This window comes from Mustela erminea, chromosome 20, assembly GCF_009829155.1.
Source record: "Mustela erminea isolate mMusErm1 chromosome 20, mMusErm1.Pri, whole genome shotgun sequence".
In the NCBI taxonomy this organism is placed as follows: Eukaryota; Metazoa; Chordata; class Mammalia; order Carnivora; family Mustelidae; genus Mustela; species Mustela erminea.
In genome coordinates, this window is record NC_045633.1 from 22662351 (window position 1) to 22684313 (window position 21963).

Consider the following 21963-nt stretch of genomic DNA (forward strand, 5'->3'; position numbering starts at 1 on the left):
ACAGCCTGCATTGTCATCAAGACTTCATGTTCTGCTCTTAAGAAAGCTAGTTTGTAACTTGGTTCTTTCCCTCAGCTGAGTACCCAGAAAGCCAGGCTAGCTAGTCACTAAATCTACATGTTCATGTTTAACAGGGATGGTAGTAATACCAAACTCCCAGCTTTGGTAAGGTTAAATAATACATGGAAAGCTCTTGACCCAGTGCCTAGCAGTACAAAGGGCTCAGTAAATGTGACCAGTTATTAAATTAGATGTCCTCAGCTTTCTGTGAGGGGACTGCAGATGTCTTCCGTTTAGATCTCCAGCAGGAGCCCCTGCCTGAAGGATACCACAGTACCACGGGCACTATGCATCCTGCCAAGACTTTTTGTCCACGGAGAGCAGATAGGAACAAAAGTAGCTCTCCGGGGCCATTCAGCTTCCTCATCTCTGCTTGGAGGTAGAGGTGCTGATTAACTCTGTTAATAGAGCACAGTGCTCTAGAGGCCAAAGGTCAATGACCAAGGTCTGAACCCCTTAGTAAGGAAGTGTGCCTCTTAGCCATTAACGAAGCGGAAAAAGTAAACTTTCAGGCCAAATAAAAGAAAGCATTTTTATTTGGAAAACAATAATTTCAAAATTATCTCCCAAACTCATAATATTACAAGACATGGTATAAATGAGTGAGGTTGCCATTAATCGTTCATTTATTAAATACAGTTTTAAATTGTGTGGAGTAGTGTTTATCCACATTTCCAAAAGAAGCACTTAGGAGTGCTGGAGATTAATTCTGCTAATTAATACAGTGGGCTTGGTATGGGCAAGTGATGTGGAAATATTTATTTTTACAAATTACCTCTTGATGATTATCATGATCAATGAAGGATACGTGATTTTCAAAATATTTTGCATTTTTAAAAAATATATATATTTATTTATTTATTTGACAGATCAGAAGTAGGCAAAGAGGCAGGCAGGCAGAGAGAGAGGAGGAAGCAGGCTCCCCACTAAGCAGAGAGCCTGATGCGGGGCTCGATCCTGGGACCCTGGGATCATGACCTGAGCCGAAGTCAGAGGCTTTAACCCACTAAGCCACCCAGGTGCCCCTTGCATATTTTTAAAAAAGATTTTATTTATTTATTTGACAGAGAGAGAGATCACAAGTAGGCAGAGAGGGAGGGTGAAGCAGGCTCCCCGCTGAGGGGCCAACCTGATTCGGGGCTCGACCCCAGGACCCTGAGGACCTGAGCCAAAGGCAGAGGCTTAACCCTTTGAGTCACCCAGGCGCCCCTCTTTTGCATATTTTAAGTTTTGAATTACTGATCTCAGAATGTCTCAATGAAAAGTCTTTTCTTAAAATTTTTTTTTAAAGATTTGTATTTATTTGAGAGATAAAGGATGAGCCAGGAGGAAGGGCAGAGGGGAAAAGTAGAGCTCTCGTTGAGCAGGGAGCTTGACTTGGGGGCTCAATCCCAGGATCTAGGGATCATGACCTGAGAGGAAGACAGATGCTTAAGGGACTGAGCCACCCAGCCCCCCCCCCCAAATGAAAAGTCTTATCCACTCCAGTTTTAGGAAGGAAAGTCTTAACATTAGGTTTGATAAATTCTCTGCTTTGGAAGCATTACAAAAACTTAATTTGGTGGTTTCTTAAAATTCTCAATCTTCTTTCCATTTCTGGCCCAGCTTTTCTAGATCACATTTTCCTTTAAGGGTCCATTTGCCTTAAGTCATAACAATCCAATTAAATCATATTTAAGAATTAGTTTCTTCTTAAAGGATTGTCCCATTTAATAACCTCTGCTTGCTTCTGTCCAGCTCCCTTCTCTCCTGAAACTTTGTAAATCAGGGCGCTTTGCACAGACTCAGTACTCTGGCTTTTCCACCTTAAATCTCATACTAACGACCCCGTGTATGCCAGCCTGGATCTCATCGTTTTCTTTCACGGGTCCGACTCCCTTCGGGGTCCCGGTCAAGATAATATCTCCTTCTTCCAAGGTCATTATCTTAGAAACGTAGCTGATGATGTAGGGGATGGAAAAGATCATGGAGGCTGTCTCACCCTCCTGCCTGAGTTCGCCATTGACCCTGAGCCAGAGCTTCAGGTTGTGAGGGTCCGGGATCCTCTCCTTGGGCACGAACGCGCTGACCGGGCAGGAGGCCGTGAAGCTCTTGGCCAGCGTCCAGGGCAAGCCCTTCTTCTTGCACTCGTCCTGCACGTCTCTGGCGGTCATGTCCAGACACAAGGCATAGCCAGCCACGTAGTCCATGGCCGCGGCCTCGGGGACGGCGCGGCTGCGCCTGCCCATCACGACGCCCAGCTCGAGCTCGTGGTGCAGGTTGCTGCTGTAGGGCGGCATGAGGATGGCCGAGCCGTCGGGCACGTAGGCGGTGGACGGCTTGAGGAAGAGCAGCGGCTCGCTCGGCAAGGCGCTCTGCATCTCCTTGGCGTGGTCCGCGTAGTTCCTGCCCACGCACACGATGTTCTTCCCCCACTCCCAGAAGCGGGACAGCGGCCTGGGCGCCGCCATGGCTCCGCCGGGCGTCCCTGGAGGTCACGTGACCCGCCGGGCCCGGTCACCTGACGCCGACGGCGCCCAGGAAAGAACGAACTACCTCACAGCGCTGTCCTGACCGCGACGGCCCGTGCAGCTCTGCGCTCTACCGGGTGCTCGACAGTCGCGGCACCTCAACTCCTGGGAGCGGCTGTCCAGTAGCTGCCTCGGGGCACAGGCCTGGTCCCTGGAGAGCGGCGGAAGCACTGACGCTGCCCTCCGGCCGCGGCCGCCGCAGGTAGCTCCCGGCGCCCCGCCCGCACTCGGGTCCGCGGAGGCCCGGCCGGCAGCGGGCACGGGTTTGGACGCGGGCGCTGATTGGCCGAGGTCTGGGGCGGGGGCGCTAGGCGTGCGCTGGTTGGCTGGGGGGCGGGGCGGCGGGTGCCGATTGGCCGCGGCGCCCCTCCGGCGTGTGCGGCCCGCCCGCCCCTCGCGCCGCCGCCGCTGCCGCTGCCGCCGCCGCCGCCGCCGCCGCCGCCGCCGCCCCGCCGTCCCGGGTCATGGTGCTGGGCCGCGGGCTGCTCGGCCGCCGGAGCCTTGCCGCGCTGGGAGCCGCCTGCGCCCGCCGTGGCCTGGGTAGGTGGACCGGCGCCGGCAGCGGCGCGGAAGGGCGCGCCTGACAGGCGTCGGATGCGCGGGGCCCGGCCTGCGGGGGGCCCGCCCGCGTCGTGACCCGGTGGCGGCGGTTGGACCGCGCCCCCGCGAAGGGTCCGGCGGCGCTGGGGGCGGTCGGGAGTCGCCGGGCCGCCGCGGGCTGACGCTGTTTTCTGTCGACACAGGCTTGTAACCCTCGCCGGCGTCCGGGCGCGCGGGTTGGGGTCGAGGAAAGGCCCCGCGGCACTTGAGTCAGACTTGGCGGGGCTGAAGACAGTGGGGTCACTGGTCGGCCGGGGGTTGCTGGCGGATTTGTGCCCGGTAAGGAGACGCGCGCCGCCCAGCCCCGCGCCCCCGTCCGCCCGCGGCCCTCCCGGGGCGCCCTTCCCCAGCCGGGCGGAACCCGCGTGTGTGCGCCCCGGGGCCTGCCTGCCCATCTCTTCCTGCGATCTTCGGCTGACAAGTGCAAAGGACAGGAGGCCCGGGCAGTACCGGGGTTGCAGCAGGACGGGGTCCTGGGGGCTGTGGGGCCCTGGCGGCTGTGGGGCCCTGGCCCTCCCTCTAGAAGGAGAGGCGTTCGGCTGGCGGGCTTCCAGGGCCTGCGCTTGCAGCTGCCAGATTCCTGTCCCGCGGGGGGTTACCTCCTGCTTTGTCGGAATATTTTGACCTTGATTTTGAAATCTTTTTATTTCCTGATATCTTATCAGGCTAATGTGGCAATAGGGGCAGTAGGGTGACCTGAGTCTTTGGGTGATGGTTAGCGGTTGGAGACATGACCACGTAGCAGTCGTGAGGGAGGCAAAGCTGTCCTTGGCGGTTTTAGATCTCACCGAGAGCACTTGATGTTCTGGAGTGGGTAGGTGTTGCCATCACTAAGGAAAGAGCCTGTCCTTTTTGCCATTTGGGGACACTCCTCAGAGTGTCGGGGCTAAGCCTTTTTGCTTCCAGAGTCAGGCAGAGATCCTGAGAGAATTGGCAAGATTGTGGCCACCTGGTTCAGATGGGAGCCCGCTCCCAGCCTCGGGATACCATGCAGAAGGACGGGCCCGGTTCAAGAGAAGCCAAGCAAAACGGGTCTCAGGTCTTGGCTGGGACCATAGGCTCCTGCTCTGTGCTCTTTGTTGCCTACGAAAGATCACAGTACAAAGCAGTGCACTGGAAGCATTTCTCAGGCATGTAATGTTTGGAAAAGGAAGAAGGCTTTCAGGGGTGCCTGCAGAAGTTTCTGATTCCCCGGGATCTCCAGGAGAATCTACGGAGCACCTGGAGGAGCCCGAGCACAGGCTGTGGTTACAGTCCCTCACCTGGGCGGTGTTCCTCTCCCAGACTCGCAGGAGAGTCCTGTTTCCGTCCCGCTTTCCTCCCTCCCCCAACCCCAGTAGGTGCACTCCGTTCTGTAGTCCTTCCTGGGCCCGGGTAGTGCTGAGGCCTGGGGAGGGTGGACTGTCAAGGAAACCTGGTCATACAGAAATGTTTGTTTTGCCATGTATGAGGGAGGAGAAGGGCCTGGAAAATGCCCAACTGGTTGTCCAGGGAAAGGGGAGTTGGATATCTCGGTGTATTCTTGACAGTTTCCCTGGCCGTGGCAGATAAGGTCGAATTCAGCCCGCAGTGGCCCCTGGAGATGTGGTCTGTCAGTCAGTGGGTCCTGCCTGCTTTCTGGATGACTTTTGGAAGAGGGCCCCATTCTGGCACCTCCCCCAGAATCTCATGGCTGTCTTCTGTCACCTTTTGTGGTGTTCATCTCTTTCACGTGAGGACAAGTACTGTTGGGCCTCTGTGAATTTTTAGATCGAAGAGGAGTTTCGTTGTTGGAAGTGGCTTGGCCCCTGACTTCTCAGTGGGGGACGCTTTCGGCCCTTGCTCACTCTTGACACACCCTGCCGGGTCCTTTGGCTCAACTGGATGGCGATTCTGTGTCCTGTGCACTTGGATCTGGAACAGGTGGCCATCTCTCCCATGTGTCAGGCCCTGGTCATTTAGTGCATGGTCCAAATTTCGAGTTCCTGCCTATGAAAGAGAATATTGTTTTCTTCTCTGCCTGGAGACTTAGGGTCAGAGGCGCTTGCCCTCCAGGTTCCTCTCTTCGTGGTCTTTCTGAGTCAGGTGTGAACACCCCAAGACTGGCACTGGTCACTTCTGACTGTGGTTTGCATCACAGGCACAAACTGGCACCCCGTCCCCTGAGAGCTTGCAAAAAAGAAAATCAGGATCAGAGTGTGAGAGAAGGGATTTCTGTGAATATGCGTGTGAAGAATTTTCTGTGTTTCTCTTAACGGATGTGGTAAAATTAGGATATTTTCTTCTTTACCGAAGGAACTCAGAAAACCCGTTGCGGCGAGCCTCACACTTTGCCGCTGGCCGAGTCCCTTCCCCGGGATGTTGGGGCCCCAGCACGTGGGGTCTCCTGGGCCTCCTGGCCGAGGGCTTGTCTTTGAGCCTCAGCCTGGGGCGGCCTCCCATGGACACTGACCGAAGCTTTGTCTTCAGGCCCAGCCCTGCTGGGAGCCCTTCTCCATCACACGGACTTAAGGAAGAGCTTGACCGTGGAACAGGGCGCCATGAAGGTTGAGTTACTGCCCGCGCTGACCGACAACTACATGTACCTGATCATCGACGATGAGACCAAGGAGGCCGCCGTCGTGGACCCGGTGCAGCCACAGAAGGTGGGGGGCAGGGCCCCAGCACCACCCCACCCCCTGCGAGGGCTGGTAGCTGCAGTGTCCTTGTAGCTTGGTCAGAGCTAAACAGAAGTTCACCCATTTGGTTTCTGAAAAACAACCGGTGTCCAGCCACTCTGCTGTCGGGCAGAAGGCCAGCGAGGGCTGGAGGCCGCCGGCATCTTGAGGGAGGAGAGCAATGGGCTTCTGTCTGGAAGGTCCTTGGGTGCCAGGAAGCCCCAGGGGCGATTACCTCGGCCAGAGGGACTTGGAGAGGTCATGGGTGGCCCTGAGCTGCCAGCTGGGTCAAGAGGGACCAGGACCGGGAACGGGGCAAGTCAGCAGGGTCAGGGCAGGGCATGGCCCCTCCCGGGCAGGCCTGAGTCCTGCTGGGCCCCCTATAGCTCGGCCACCCAGCGCGGGGAGTGTGACCATGGTCCCGTCGTGCCTCATGTTTGGCTGCAGGTTGTAGAGACGGTGAAGAAGCACGGAGTGAAGCTGACCACGGTGCTCACCACCCACCACCACTGGTAAGTCCTCCCCGGCCGGTGTGGGCCTGTCTGCCCCGGGCCGTGTGCACTCCGGGCCGGTGTCTGTAGGGGTCAGGCACTTTAGGCTCTCTGGGCCCTCTTACGGATGGAGACCTGCGGGATTGGGGTGCTGGAAGCCCTTGTCCCTGCCCAGCTGCGTTCTCTGTGCCACTGAGGATCAGCCCCAGCGGGGTTCTGAGAAGACATGCTGGTAGTGGCCCCTGTGCTGCTGTCCAGTGGCCTTGGCCCTGGGCACTGCTAACTCGGGGCTGCGTGGGATGGACCCCCAGCAGCATATGTGAAGGCTCCGGGCTCGTGTGATGGGAGACAGGCTTTGATGTCAGGGAAGAAACTATTCTAGACGTTGGTGTTTTTAAAAATCAAGCCGCTCTATTTGGAGAGGCTATGGTTCTGAAATTGAAGGTAGGGGGTGAAGAAGCACCTGTGTCTGCATTTTAGGACTGGAGTTGAAACTCAGAGCTCTTTACACTAGAAAAAAATATTTATTTGGCTCTAAATTGTCTTTTGCATGTGAGTGCCTGAGGGCAGCCCCGGTTCCCACAGCTTCAGCCTGCCAGGGCCTGGGCCGGTGGGTCTGTTCTGTGGTGGCCAAGCAGGCACCAGTCTTTGGGGTGTTCCTCCCAGGCTGTCAGCTGTTAACTCCTGAATGCAGCCTTGCCCTTGGCCGTGCTGCTGGGCTTGCTTTCTGGTAAGAAGCCAGGTCTGCCGACCAACCGCCAGGTCACTTTTCTTAAGTTGTGATGCCCTGGGGTTTTTCCTCTGTTTATGTTAGAATACAAAACCCCTGATTCTGCCCCAGACCGAGCCCCATGAGCCGCAAGGTGCCTCCCTTCCTGCCTGCGCTCCCCAGAGGGTGGGGCAGCGGAGGTGTTGGCACCTGTCCTAAGAGCGCCCGGGGTGTAGCTCTGGGGTGGGCCTGGCAGAGCCCGCCCCTCTTATCTGTGGGCCCCACGGCGGCGTCTGGGCTCCTCGAAGGACTGCGTGGACGAGGCTGCGGGGAGGAGCTGGCACCCTCGCCTTGTCCCGGGAAGGCTGGTCTGATGCAGGGCCCTGGCTGGACTTCTGCGGTGCAGGTCCGGCCCCACAGGCTGTGATACAAGCAGGCCTGCCCCCCCCAACCCCCGTCCCCACCGGGTGCTGCCGAGCTGGGCATGGGTGTGTGTGTTTACTTGTTTAAAGTTGTAAGTGTTTTTATTTTTATGTTATTTTAATTCCAGTTACTATCTGGTGTTACACTGGCTGCGGGTGTGCGACACAGTGGCCCAGTGGCTGTGTGTGCTCCGTGCCCCTCACATGCGGGCTCCTGGAGCCCCGTCACCCGCGTCACCTTCCCCCACCCGCCTCCCCGCTGGGAACCATCTGTTCCTCCTCAAGAGTCTGCTCCTTGGTTTGTCTCCCTTCCTTTTCCTTGGCTCCTTTGTTTCTTCAGTTATGCGTGTCAGTGAAATCACGCACATTTGCTTTCTCTGACGTTTCTTATAGCATTTGACTCCGCGGTTCCGTCCATGTTCCTGCAAAGGGTAGGAGCTCATTCTTACAGTTGAGTAATGTTCCTGTGTGTGTGTGTCTGTGTGTCTGTGTGTGTCCGTGTGTACACGCGTAGATACTACACGTCTTTGTGCGTTCATCGGGGGATGGGCACTGGGCTGCTTCCGTCATTCGGCTATTGGAGGTAACGCGGCTGTCCCGGCCGCACGCACCCCCTGGGTGAGCATCCTTGTGTTCTTCGGGTAGAGACCCAGAGCTGCAATGACTGCATCGGGGGATGGTTTGGATTTTAGCTTCTCGAGGAGCCTCCACACTCTCTTGCACGGGGGTTGCGCCAGCTTGCGTTCCCGGCCGCGGGGCGCGAGGGCTCCGCTTTCTCCCGTACTCATCAGCTCTTGTTTCTTACGTCATTGGTTTTAGCCGCGCCGCGCTGTGAGAGGGGACATGTCCTTGTAGTCGGGGTTTGCGCTTCCCCAACGAGGAGTGGCACGGAGCGCGTTTTCATGTGATCGCCGGTCATCTGGGTGTCTTCTTTGGAAAACTGTCTTTTCATGTCTTCTGGCCATTTTTTAATTTGGATTATGTGTGTTTGGGCGTGTTGAGTTACATAAGCTTTTTATAAATTTTGGATCCTAACACTTTATCAGAAATGTCATTTGCAAATATCTTCTCCCATTCTGTAGGCTGCCTTTTGGTTTTGTGGATTGTTTCTCTGGCTGTGCAGACGTTTTTTATTTTGATGATATCCCGGGAGTTCGTTTTTGCTTTTTGTCCCCTTCGTCTGGAGATGTGTGTAGCAGGAAGGTGCTGTGGCTAATGTTAGAGTCGTCAGTGCCTGTGTTCTCCTCTAGGATTGTGAGGGTTTCAAGTCTCACATTCGGCTCTTTCATCATTCTGGACTTGTTTTCGTGTGTGGCGTAAGAAAGTGGTCCGGTTTAGGGGGTGCCTGGGTGGCTCAGTGGGTTAAGCCGCTGCCTTCGGCTCAGGTCATGATCTCAGGGTCCTGGGATCGAGCCCCGCATCGGGCTTTCTGCTCAGCAGGGAGCCTGCTTCCCTTCCTCTCTCTCTCTGCCTGCCTCTCTGCCTACTTGTGATCTCTGTCTGTCGGATAAATAAATAAAATCTTTAAAAAAAAAAAGAAAAAGAAAAAAGAAAGTGGTCCGGTTTCATTCTTCTGCATCTGACTGTCCTATTTTCCCAACATCAGTTGTCGAAGAGACTGTCCTTTTCCCGTTGCGTATTTTTGGATGGGTCATTTCTGGGCTCTCTGTTCTGTTCCGTGGATCTGTGTGTCTGTTTTTGTGCCGCTGCCACACTGTCTTGATGATCACAGCTTGTGATAGAGCTTGAAGTCCGGAATCCTGGTGCCGCCTGCTTTGCTTCTGGTTTTCAGGATCACTGTAGCCTGGGGCCTTTGTGGTTCCCTAGAAATTTTAGGGTTCTTTGTTGTAGCTCTGTGAAAAATGGGGGTAGTATTGGTGGGTGTTGCATTGAATGGTAGATTGCTTTGGAAAGTAGACATTTTAGCAGTGTTTTTTCTTCCAGTCCATGAGCACACAGTGGAATGTCTTTGTTTCTTTCTGTCTTCAGCTTCTTTCCCAGTGTTCCACAGTTTTCAGACTAGTCGTCTCACCTCTTTGGTTAGGTTTAGTTCTGGGTGTTGTATATTTTTGGTGCAATTGTAAATGGGATCATTTTCCTAATTTCTCTAAATGCTGCTTTATTAGCACATAGAAGTGCAACAGATTTCTACGCATTTTTAAAAATATTTTATTTATTTATTTATTTGACAGAGATCACAAGTAGGCAGAGAGGCAGGCAGAGAGAGAGGAGGAAGCAGGCCCCCCGCTGAGCAGAGAGCCCGATGCGGGGCTCGGGCTCCATCCCAGGACCCTGGGACCATGACCTGAGCTGAAGGCAGAGTCTTTAACCCATTGAGCCCCCAGACGCCCCATCTACGTGTTGGTTTTTATCCTGCAACCTTGCTGAATTTGTGTATCAGTTCTAGCAGTTTTTTGGTGGTCTTTTGGGTGGGGCATGGCCATTTAAAAAAAATATTTTTTTAAAGATTTTATTTTATTTACTTGGCAGAGAGAATGTGAGAGAGGGAACACAGCTGGGGGAGCAGGAGAGGGAGAAGCAGGCTCCCTGCTGAGCAGACAGTCCTATGTGGGGCTCGACTCCGGGACCCTAAGATCATGACCTGAGCCGAAGGCAGACACCCAACGACTGAGCCACCCAGGCGCCCCATTTTATTTTATTATTACTGATTTATTTATTTTTAGGGAGGGAGAGATGGGGGAGGGCAGAAGAAGAGGGAGAGAGACAATCTTAAGCAGGTTACACAATCTCACCACCATGAGGTTGTGACCTGAGCTGAAATGAAGAGTTGGGTGCTTAACCAGCGGAACCGCCCAGGTGTCCCGGCATTGCCATTTTAGAAGACAGCTTCCACCTGCTTAGGGCAGTGGGTCCCAAAGTGGGCCACCTGGGAGCATCCTGTTAGAACTCCTGCTCTGCAGGCCACCAGGGGCCAGCTGCGTCACCACGTGGGGCAGGGAGTCAGGCCGTGGTGCTTCTTACAGACCCTCAGGTGACTCTTGTGTGCGTGGAGCCTGGGAGCCGGGCATAGGGATCATCTAGGAGTTTGGGCTTTGGTGTGTTTGCTTCAGAAGCTTCCGCGGCTACAGGGCAGGGGCGCAGAAATGCCTCACTCGGGAATGGCACGTCTGAGAATGTTCTCATCAGTACCGCCAAATGACAAGCCAGTTTCCTGTGTTGGGAGAGGAGTTTCTGCTGAGACATAACCAGGAAGGAGCCTTGTGCTGGGGGGTTTAAGAGCAAGCAGGTCTGGTCCCATCAACAAAAGCCCAGGTCTCCTTTCCCGCTTCCAGGGATCATGCCGGCGGAAACGAGAAGCTGGTCAAGCTGGCGCCTGGGTTGAAGGTGTGCGGGGGTGACGACCGGATCGGGGCCCTGACTCACAAGGTCACGCACCTGTCCACACTGCAGGTGAGCAGTGCACTGACGGAGGGCACGGTTCGGTGGGGACACAGACACCCCCCGCCTGCATTCCCTCCCTGACTCGGGGACCCGGTGGGTGGAGGACGGCCTGACGGTGCCCTCGCCAGGCCCCGTCTCCAGACGGTTGGGGCAACTGGACCCGTTGATGTGAGGTCCAGCAGGAGGATGTCCCCAGGAGCTTGGTGGCGGGGCGGGGCGCAGGCGCACAGCTCCTGGTGCGCACGTGCAGAGCACACTCGCGGCCTGGGAGGCCGTCCTCGTCTGCTGACCAGTGGGCTGGTCCGCTGACCCGTGGGAAGGTTGCACCGATGTAGGTCTTGAATTCAGTCCTTGTGGGCCTGAACGTTTTAGAAGGGTTGGGGGGCAGTGGGAGTCAGGAAGGAAAACCGAGAGAAACCGTTTTTAAGAAGCAGGATGGCTGGTTCAGACTTGGCTTGGCTTTGAGGAGGGAGTAAATCACGGCGCTCCGGCCCCGCTGGTGCCAGGTTGCGCCCTGCCCCAGGGTCCCCAGCAGGATGCACTGTTGCTTGGTGGCCCGAGGTCCGCGGGGCCCTGTCAGCCGCTGGGGCGGGGGTCCACCGGCTGCGAGCCCTGGGCAGCTCGCCGTGTGCAGGGAGGAAGCGCCAGCACCCGTTCTGCTCCAGGTGGGGTCTCTCCACGTCAAGTGCCTGTCCACGCCGTGCCACACATCTGGACACATCTGCTACTTCGTGAACAAGCCCAGCAGCTCCGAGCCACCTGCGGTGTTCACAGGTGAGTGTGCGGGCTCACACCGGGCCAGGGAGGTCTCCGGAGACCCTCGGTGCTCCGCTGGGTCAGGGTCTGGGTCCGGGTCTGCAGCCAGGCTCCTGCGGGGCGTGGGGGTGAGGTGGGGGGGGCCACGGCCCTTAGATAGAGATGGGAAGCCTCCCGCGGATGGGAGCACTGTCTGCCCAGGCCCAGAAGCCCCTCTGACTCCTGACGGTTCTCAGCCAGTGCCAAGGGCTAAGCTCTGAGTCTTGCAGGAGCTTATGTTCCTGTCATGAAGTCACTGCAGCGGGAGCCAGCTGGGAAGTGCCACGGGGTTCCTGGAGCGGCTCCGCAGTGGGACGGGCACACGTGGGACTCTGTGACCAGCCACTGCGGCCCGCGGGCTCCCCGGTGCCAGTAGGGGGTGCCTCTGCTGCCTCGTGACCCTGACGGCACCCCACACCAAAGCTCATCTTAAAGACCGGTTGTTTTCAGTGTCCCCAGTATAGTCGCAGCAGGTGCACGCCCTGAGCCGACTCCCAGTTCGTGCTGTGGGACCCCGGTGACCCCGGGCTCGTTCGGCCTCACCCACTGATGTGTGTGGCCGTGGAACCAGCCCCCAGTGCCACCTGCGGGAACAGCAAGTGCGAAGGCCCCCGAGTGGCCATGGGCAGCCAGTGTTGCACCTGTACCCATCACTGCTGCGGGGGTGTGGGGGTGTCAGGACCTGGGAGTGAGGCGGGTCCCTGGGGACTGCAGACACGGGAAGCCATGTGCCTGCTGTGGAAGGTGGGGCTGTGTGCTGAGCCCAGGCCCTGCGCCCGGTGCCCCTTCTCCATGGACAGAGGCTGGCAGGGCGCAGGGTATGGATGGGTCAGTAGTGTCCTCGGTGCTGAGGCTCTGGCCTCTGCCAGCCTGAGGCAAGGACTGAAGTGTGGGAACCAGGATGTCCAGCGAGGCCCTGGAGGCAGGTGTGGGAATAGGGGGCTGCTCCCCTGGAGGGAGGGCCCGACCTCAAAATCTCCTGTGCCTGTTGTGCCCCAGCCTCCTCCGGGGTCTCGTGGACTTCTCACTGGTTCTCAGGCTTCCCCTACGTGTAGGGCTTGTTCAGGGACACAGTCCCAGTCCCACCCCCACTAGGCTGTCCTGTTGTTCCCTGGGAGCAGTGCAGTACCGCCCTCGCCGGGGGCCCCATGACAACCCTGTGGTCCTGGGTTGTGGCTCAGGCTCCCTGGGCAGAGGCCTGGCCAGAGATGGTGGAGGGACTCCCTGTGCCTGGGGCCTGCAGAACAGAGCAGTCCGGGCACTTCCTCAAGGAAGCAACAGAGGCTGGGTGGGTACTGGGGACGGGAAGGCCCTCCCAAGGGCAGAGACGGAAGGGGGCCTGTGTGGTGAGGACCAAGGTGGTGGCTGGTGAGCTCAGGGGCTTCTCCAGGCTGGTGCTGGCCGCCAAGGGCGAGAGGAGACAGAGGGAGGTGGGTCTGGGACGGCTGCTGGGCCGGTGGGAACAAGGGCTGGTTTGGGGGTCTCAGGGCTAGGACTGACGGAGGGGCAGTGAAGGAAGGAGTGGGCTTCAGCAGCTGTTTAGGGGGTGCTGGTGGAACCAGTTAGTGAGACTTGGGGGCTGGGAGCCGAGAGCTGGGGGTCAGGGTTTCTTGTTGCTGTCCTGTTGGCGGCCCCCCACTGGTCCCTGGCTGTGCCGTTTCTCAGGTGACACCTTGTTTGTGGCCGGCTGTGGGAAGTTCTACGAGGGGACAGCGGATGAGATGTACAGAGCCCTGCTCGAGGTCCTGGGCCGGCTCCCTCCCGACACGGTAGGCAGCACCCCGCGCGTGGGCCTGCCGAGAGCGGGCGGGCGGGCCGCTTCCTCTGGAAGTAAGGCTTTTCTGTAAGGTGTTTTTATTGTCGTGGGACACACACGCAGGCAGTGTGTGTGCTGAGTCGCTAACGGGTCCTCGCCTGGAGCCCCACAAGCCCGTCTCAGAGGGGCCTGAGGGCACATCCTGGGGACTCGGAGCTCACAGGCTGGTGTCTTCCTCAGAGAGTGTACTGTGGCCACGAGTACACCATCAACAACCTCAAGTTCGCGCGCCACGTGGAACCCAACAATCCCGCCGTTCAGGAGAAGCTGGCCTGGGCCAAGGTGAGTGGGGCGCGCCGCAGGGCTGCGTGTGCCGGGCAGGGACCAGGACGGGGCTCCCAGGAGTTCGGGGCGTCTGCGCCGCCGCGCTCGGGGCTCTGTCTCGTGTGTAGGCAACGAGGGGCTCCTCCCGGCCCGGCTGGAGCTAGCGAGGAAGCCCCTGCCATGTCGTTGGGATCCTCGCTGACCCAGGGGCCCAGGGTTGGGCCTGGGCCTGGGATCCCGCATTCTCACAGATGCCTCGGGGAGGCCGGCGCTGCGGGGCCCCGACATGTGCTCCACGGCCGGGAGGACGGCGAGTTAGCTGGGCAGCCTCCCAGGCCGTGCAGGCTGCAGCAGGACCTGGCCCTGGGGCTGCTGGTCTGAAAGGCCTTTCTTTCTGCAGGGCGGGGCTGGCTTCTCGCCCTTGGCGGGTGGCCGGGCTGGTGGCGGGGCTGTCCGTCCCTGAGAGGGGGCACTGGGGGCCTCATGGCAGGGCCTCCTGCTCTGTCCCGAGACCATGGCTGTCTCGGAGCTCTGGTGTTGAATAAATCGCCTGCATCTTCCCCAGTTTGGGGCCTGCGTGTGGGAAATGCCCCTGGGAGGACTGAGACGCCACGGGCGTCAGCTGTCGGCACGGGGGAGGCTTCCCCAGACGCCGGAGCCTGGGTGCGGGTGCCGCGCAGTGCTCTGTGGCTTCGTGGCTGAGGCATCCTGGTGCCTCCACCCTGGCTGCTGCCCGCGCCGAGCTGCCGCGTGGAGGAAGCTCATCTTTGTGGAGGATCGTTCTCGCTCAGTGGGACGCACCCGCCCCGGGCGAGTGGGACAGCTGTGAGACTCCTGACGCCGCCGCCTGGTGCGACCCCAGGGCGCCCCCTGCGTCCCCCGCTGCAGACCCCAGTCGCGGAGTCTCCTGCACACACAGCCCTAGAACACGGGTCACGGGGCTCTTGTGCTTGGCACTTCGGGCCGCGGTTGCTGTGATGGTGCCGCGGAGTCGGGTCAGCCCTGGGCCGGGGCGCTCTGGCTGACGGTGCGCAGCCGCCGCGGGGGTGACACGGGTGTCCGCTGCTCGCGGGCGCAGGCACGGTCCCTGAGGGGTTTGCTCTGAGGAAGATCCCAGGAAGCTTCCGGTTGGCGGCATATTTGGCGTCCTCGCTGGGACCGCGCCACGCGCCGTGTGAACTGACGTGTGAGCCCTTCCGCATGGTGCGCGCTGGTATCTCCTCATGTTTCCTAAAATGTTCCTTTCTCCGATGGCTGATGAGCTCCGTCTCTCACGGGCTCGCGGCCTCTCCCAGCTCATCTTCTGTGGTGCGTGTTCGAATGTCTGTCCGTGGAAAAGGTCGGGCTGTCTTCCTGGTTGCGGGGAGTCCTTGTGTGTTCTGGAAATGGGTCTTTCGTCAGGAATCTCTCTCAAATACTTCCTTCCCGTTTTTATGGCTTCCCCCCCTTTTTCCTTAACAGTGTCTTTTTGAGAATACAAATTTATACATACTTTTGGTGAAGATTCTTATTAGTATTTTCTTTTACAGTTTTTGTGTCCTAAGAAATCTATGCACACCCCCTGCTATGTTTTCTCCTGAAAGTTTAATGGTTTTAGCTTTTATTTTTATAAAGATTTTATTTATTTATGACAGAGAGACACAGTGGGAGAGGGAGAAGCAGGCTCCCCACTGAGCAGGGAGCCCGATGCGGGGTTCGATCCCAGGACCCCGGGATCACGACCTGACTTGAAGGCAGACACTCAACGACTGAGCCGCCCAGGCGCCCCCTTAGCTTTTATGTTTATCCGGATTTCTGTGTCGGTCCATGGTGCCTCACAGATTGTGTTCGGACTGAGGTAAGGGTAGAAGGGCCTTTTTTTGTTTTAATTCACATTCAGCCGCTCAGTACCATTTGTTGGAAACAGTGTCTTTTCCTCATGGGACTGCCGTGGCCCCTTTGCCCAGTGAAATGGACAGTGCGGGCACGAGTCACTTCCGCACACTCCAGTCTGTGCCCTGGCCTGTGGCACTTCTCCGCTGGCAGCAGACGGGCCTGATTTCCAAAGCCTGTGGCAAGTCTAGGGTCGGGCTGTGTACATCCCCTAATTGTAGACTTTCCTAAAATTGGTTTTGGCTCTTTTTTTTTTTTTTTTTTAAGATTTTAGTTACTTATTTGAGAGAGAGAGAGAGAAAGCATGAGAAGGGGGAGGGTCAGAGAGAGAGAAGCAGGCTTTCCGCTGAGCAGGGAGCCTGAGGTGGGACTCGATCCAGGGACTCCAGGATCATGACCTGAGCCGAAGGCAGACGCTTAACAACTCACCCATCCAGGCGCCCCAGTTCTGGCTCTTCTAAGTGCTTTCCATTTCCATATACCATATAAACTTTTCCATATACCATATAAACTTTTCCATTTCCATATACCATATAAACTTGTCTTGTTAATTTTTACCAAAAAAGTCAGCTTTGGATTAGCACTGTGTTGTAACAAAGGATTTGGAGGGAATTGAGGTCGTAACCATACTGAGTGTTTCCGTGACTGTGCTATCGCTTTCCGTTTATCAAGCTCAGTAGTTTTTCTCAGCAATATTTTGTAATTTTCATTGTTATGGAAATTGTACATATCGTTAAATGTATCCTTAAGAAATTTATATTTTTGAGTTTTATTGGAAGCAATTATTTGCTGAAGGCTTGAGAGATACAGATGACTTTTGCATCGCGATCTTGTATCCGCCGGACCTCGCTCAGCTCCCTTCTTCCGGGGTCTTTTCCGTAGACTCCTGAGTGCATGCACAGTCATGTCCCCAACACACAGAGATCATTTTACTCCTTCCTTTGCCATCTGTGTGCCTTTTATTGACTTGTCTGGGCTACAACCCTGGCCAGCGTCCCCCGGACAACGTTAGAGAAGCGGCAACTGCGGACATCCCTGCCTCGTTCCCAGGCTCCGGGGAAAGCTTTTCGTCTTTACCCGTTAGGTGTGACAGTAGCTGTGGGTTTTTGTAAATGTTCTTAGGTTGATACGAACTCAAGTGTATTCCTGGTCTTCTGAGAGTTTTTACGAGTGGGCGTGGAATTTTGTGAACGGATTCCTGTCTTCATGTTACGTGACTGTCCCCCGTGTTCTGCGGTGCACTGGGGGCGGGCTGCGGTCCCCTGCGCTTCCCGGCCCTCGGCCATGCTCTGTGCCGCTGCTCTAGCCTCTTCTGGGTCCCCACCAGGGGCTGGTCTGTTGTTTTGTCATCTTGGGATGCCTTGGGTCTTAGTGTCAGGGTAACACTGGCCTCAGGAAACAACTGAAAATGTGTTTATTCCCGTTTGGCAGAAGTTTCTCTGCGACACCGTCTGCTCCCCGAGTGTTGCATTCGCCAGGGAGGCCGCCAGGACATGGACGCTTTTCTGTGCAAAAATCTTTTTTTTGTTGTTACAAATTAATGCCTTTATGTAGGGCTGTCAGATTTTTACATCTTCTTGAGTCAGTTTTGTTAGCAACTTGTGTCTTTCAAGGAATTTGCCCATTTTGTCAAGGTTTTCGGGTTAAGTGGCAGAATTTTCATTCTGGTCTTCTTATGCATCCGCTTTGCTGTGCTTTAGTTCACGAGTAACGAGCTGCATCAAGTGAACGGCTGAGTGAGCTTGGACAGACACACACACCAGGGGACAGACTGCCAGTGCAGTTAAGGCAGAGGACACTCCCGTCGTGTTCTCTGCGGCGGCTCTGACGACCCCTGCCGCGTCGCATGCCCTGGACCTCAGCTCACGTCAGCAGAGCTGCAGCCAGGGGAGCCTCCGCCGTGTCCCCGCGCATCTTCTCCCGCTCGGAGTGGCGGGGGATGTACTCGCGTTGGGGTGCCCGCCCGCGGCTCGTTGCTTTTCGCTGCCCGGTGGCACCTGCTGTGTGCTTGGGACGCCTGTCACCTGTTTGCTCAGAGGCCGCCGGGCACCCTTCCTTGGGCCGCGCACCTTTTCACGGCTCTCGGGGAGACACCCGGGCATGAAGCGGCCGCGGGCACCAGCGCGTGTCTGACTGGGGGAGAGACGGCCCGGTCGTCTCCCGGAGCGGTGCTTGTTATACGTTTCTCCTGGCGAAGTGGAGGCTCTGAGCTGTCCTGTGTCCCCCCCAGTACTGCGCCTCGTCGTTCTTCTGGTGTTCATCATTCGGATGTACGTAGTAGAGTCACGCTGTAATTGTATTTTATTTACTTACTTTTAAAGATTTTATTTATCTATTTGACAGACAGATCACCAGTGGGCAGAGAGGCAGGCGGGGGCGGGGGGGGGGAGCAGGCCCCCCACTGAGCAGAGAGCCCGATGCGGGGCTCGATCCCAGGACCCTGGGATCATGACCTGAGCTGAAGGCAGAGACTCAACCCACTGAGCCACCCAGGCGCCCCAACGTTGTGGTTTTAATTTGTATCTCCCTAGTGTCTAATAATGTTGAGCGTCTTTTTATGTGCCATTGGCCATTTTGTGAAGGGTTTGTTCAAGTCTTTTGGCCATTTAAAAAATTGGATCATCTTATTTAGGTAAGAGGATTTCCCTCTCTTTTTTTTTGGTAAGTTTGTCAGATAGTTTCTCCCACTCCATGGCTTGCTTTTAATTTTATCTTTTTTTTATTTTTTAAATTAACATATAATCTATTATTAGCCCCAGGGGTACAGGTCTGTGAATCTCCAGGTTGACACACTTCACGGCACTCACCGTAGCACATACCCTCCCCAGTGTCCATAACCCCTTCACCCTCTCCCTACCCCCCCTCCCCCTGGCAACCCTCAGTTTGTTTTGTGAGATTTAAGAGTCTCATGGTTTGTCTCCCTCCCGATCCCATCTTGTCTCATATTTTCCCTCCCTTCCCTCCACGGCCCCACTGCCTGGATCTCAACTTCCTCCTATCAGAGAGCTCATATGATAGTTGTCTTTCTCTGACTGACTTACTTCACTTAGCATAATCCCTTCTAGTTCCATCCACATTGTCACAAATGGCAAGATTTCCTTTCTTTTGATGGCTGCATAGTATTCCATTGTGTATATGAACCACATCTTCTCTATCCACGCATCTGTGGGTGGACATGTAGGTTCTCTCCATAGTTTGGCTGTTGTGGACGTTGCTCCTATACACATTCGGGTCACTATGTTTGTATCTTTAGGGTAAATACCCAGTAGTGCAATTGCTGGGCCATAGGGCAACTCTATTTTCAACTTTCTGAGGAAGCTTCGTGCTGTTTTCCAGAGTGGCCACACCAGCTTGCGTTCCCACCTGCAGTGTAGGAGGCTCCCTTTTCTCCGCACCGTGTCGGTCCCTGACTGGTTAATTGTAGCCGTTCTGACTGGTATGCCGTGGTTTTGATGTGTATTTCCCTGTGACTTGCTTTTTATTAACAACGTATTTTGAAGAATAAGGATTTTTTTTTAAAAGATTTTATTTATTTATTTGACAGAAAGAGATCACAAGTAGGCAGAGAGGCAGGCAGAGAGAGAAAGAGGAGGAAGCAGGCTCCCTGCTGAGCAGAGAGCCCGACGTGGAACTCGATCCCAGGACCCTGAGATCATGACCCGAGCCGAAGGCAGCAGCCCAACCCACTGAGCCACCCAGGCGCCCTGAAAAATAAGGATTTTTAATTCTGATAAAGTCCAGCATGTTAAGTTCTTTTATGGTTCATACCTCTTCTAAGAAATACTTGCCTTTCCCAAGGTCAGAATTTCTCTCCTTTGTTTCCTTTAAGTCTTATCATCGAGGCTTTGCTTTCAGAGCAGTGTCAGCCCCACGCTGACTGCTGGCGCGACCGCAGCGCCGCCTCTGCCCGGCATCGGTGATCCGTGCTCCTGTCCTTCACTGTTCGTGTCAGTTTCGTGGATCTTTCCAAAGCACAATTTTTGCTTTAATTTTCCATTTGCCAAGCTGCCTGGCAAACAGCTCTTCCTGGGTCTTTGTGGGGCCCACGGAGGGGACACCCTGCCAAACGCCCCGCGAGAGGCGCTCCCCACCTTCCAGGCCGGGGACCCGGGGCACAGCGTTGTCTGTGTTGCTGCGGGCTGTTCTCCCATAAAACAGACTTCGTGTTAATGAGAAGAGTTCCAAGATTGGCTCCAAGACAGCAGGGGGAGGAGGCACAGGGTGGTGGCGGCAGCCGGGACGCTTGGGTATCCACAGCAGGACGGACCTGTCCTCACACTGACCCCCCGCCTCCACTCCCTTTGCCTTCGGAGCTGGACGACGTTTGAAGGTACGGAGATGTGCCTTCGCAAGTCCCTGCATGACAGCGGCCTCTGTCCCCTGCAGGAGAAGTACAGCGTCGGTGAGCCCACGGTGCCATCAACCATCGCCGAGGAGTTCACCTACAACCCGTTCATGAGAGTGAGGTGAGGGGGCTCCGGGGATGCCCGTGCCCCTGCCTAGCCGCTCCGCGTGCCAGAGGCCGCCCCAAACTCTGCATCAAGTAGAGTGCTTCCTTGGGCGCGGGCCCTTTTCTCAGAAGGGGGTGCTTGGGCCCCGGCGAGGGTTTGGGGTCCTTTCTGATCCTGGAGTCTGGATCCATAGGCAGATGAGGTACAGTCCCTGGTGGGGGCCGGGGTCTCAGGGAGCTGCCACCTGGGCCTGCCGGACGCCAGTGGGGGGTCGGTGTCCCCGCTGTCCAGGTCGCTGGCAGGACAGCTCGGCTGGCATAGCACGACCCCATGGTTAGGAACACGCGAGCTGGCTGCTGCTGTAGCATCTCATTTTTTAAGCGTGTCCCAACTTGCGCTGGCTCTTCCGGTCCCTGGCACCCTGTGGGGGGCGTGGGGGGCAGGGGGGCGTGGCGTGCAGCCTGGTGTTCGGCCTCCGCAGGGAGAAGACGGTGCAGCAGCATGCTGGGGAGACAGAGCCCGTGACCACCATGAGAGCCATCCGCAAAGAGAAGGACCACTTCAAGGTGCCCCGGGACTGAGGAGGCCGTGGGGCTTGGGGCGCCCCTGGCCGCTGCCCCCCTCAAGCACATTTGGGTATTCAGATGTTTTAGATAAATTTCTTGCCCGGAGTACAGGAAATCCAGTCTTGGTTTAATTTAAATTAACTTCAGAGCCTTCGCTTTCGTCTCCAGTGTTCTAGCACGCAGTTACCAGGGAAGTCATGCAGGTGCTCCCAGACGCTGCTGGCGGACTGTGCACCCCCAGCCGTGGCCTGGGATACGCGGACGAGGCTCGGGGTGCGGCCAGACCCTGGGCACAGGGCGGGCAGGAAGGGCTGTTTCCAGCCGCCTCATTTCTGCATCTCGAGGTCTTCCTCGGTTCCAGATGGTGTCCTTTTGGGTTGGATCTGTGGGGAAGAACCGTGCCCAGGGCTTTCCTCCAGCCGAGGTGGTCTGTCGCCACTCTCCCTAGACGTCCTTGGCCGCTAAGGTTGTGTGTCAGGTCCTGGGTGGGCCATGGTGCTGCATGGCTGGGAGGCAGAGTCCTTCCTGTCCAAAGATGGTGACCGCTAAGTGGAGCCAGAGGCCCTTGCGATGTCGCGGAGCAGGGTTTGCATAGGACCTTCTAGATGTTTCATTGTACAGCTCTGAAGTAGCCTGGGCGTCTCGGGCCGCGTCACGTTGCTGCTTGGCCGCACCCGTCCACGCTGGCGTGTGCACATCCGGGGTGGACCCGTGGGGGTGGGCCCTGCCAGTGTCCCCCGGTGTGTGTTCCCCCTCCCGCGGGCATCCCGCACAGTCCCCCTGCTCTTAGTCCCTGTGCTCCCAGCTACACATGGAAATGTCAGTGAGTAAATCATGCCACTTCACCCAGCCTCTATGGGCCGCGGCTCTCTCCCCCGAGCCCAGAGCTCCGAACAGTAGCAGTTTCCCTTCGCACGTGTCATCCATGGTGAGGGGGTCCTGCTGGGCCGCCCCCATGGGCTCTGGGCCTGCAGCTGGGCTGCCTGTGGGGCCAGACCTGTGACTGCGGTCCTGGGTCTGTGACGTGTGGCTCTGACACGCTCTCGTGCCCACACTGCGTGCTGGCCATGGTCATTTTGACTCGGGGGAAGGTTCTGGCCCAACTGGAATTGTGAGCCATGCCCGCCGCACCCTTGTGCAAACCGCCGTAGGGCTGCCCCACTGCCGCCCAGGGAGGCTGGGTCCTTTTCTGTGCATGTGCGGGCCACTCAGGTTTCCTCCCCGGCTGCCGCTTTGCTCAGGGGCCCCCACGTCTCTCCTGGGCTCTGCTCCTCCCGGGGCACACAGGGCCCTTGTTTCCCGCCACGCGTGTCGGCAGTCGTTCCCCAGGTGGCTGCTGGCCTCGTGCTCCGGCGTCCCGTTGAAGAAA

At 56.9% G+C, this 21963-nt stretch overlaps 2 protein-coding genes across 4 annotated transcripts; one reads left to right on the forward strand and one right to left on the reverse strand.

The window, feature by feature from the left end:
• Positions 1-1453: 1453 nt before the first annotated feature.
• Positions 1454-2537, reverse strand: FAHD1 (fumarylacetoacetate hydrolase domain containing 1). Its single transcript, XM_032327284.1, has one exon. The coding sequence runs from the start codon at positions 2508-2510 to the stop codon at positions 1845-1847; it is 666 nt and encodes a 221-aa protein (XP_032183175.1). The 5' UTR covers positions 2511-2537; the 3' UTR covers positions 1454-1844.
• A 436-nt stretch (positions 2538-2973) lies between these two features.
• On the forward strand, positions 2974-20709 carry HAGH (hydroxyacylglutathione hydrolase). Of its 3 annotated transcripts, XM_032327280.1 has the most exons (9): positions 2979-3110; positions 5619-5794; positions 6254-6318; positions 10722-10839; positions 11496-11604; positions 13291-13394; positions 13622-13723; positions 19964-20043; positions 20510-20709. In XM_032327280.1, the coding sequence occupies exons 1-9, from the start codon at positions 3035-3037 to the stop codon at positions 20607-20609; spliced, it is 930 nt and encodes a 309-aa protein (XP_032183171.1). In that variant the 5' UTR covers positions 2979-3034; the 3' UTR covers positions 20610-20709. The 3 variants fall into 3 exon arrangements, with proteins under 3 accessions (XP_032183174.1, XP_032183172.1, XP_032183171.1); XM_032327281.1 differs by lacking the exon at positions 13622-13723 and having other exon boundaries at positions 2977-3110; XM_032327283.1 differs by lacking the exons at positions 11496-11604; positions 20510-20709 and having other exon boundaries at positions 2974-3110; positions 19964-20036.
• Positions 20710-21963: the final 1254 nt, after the last annotated feature.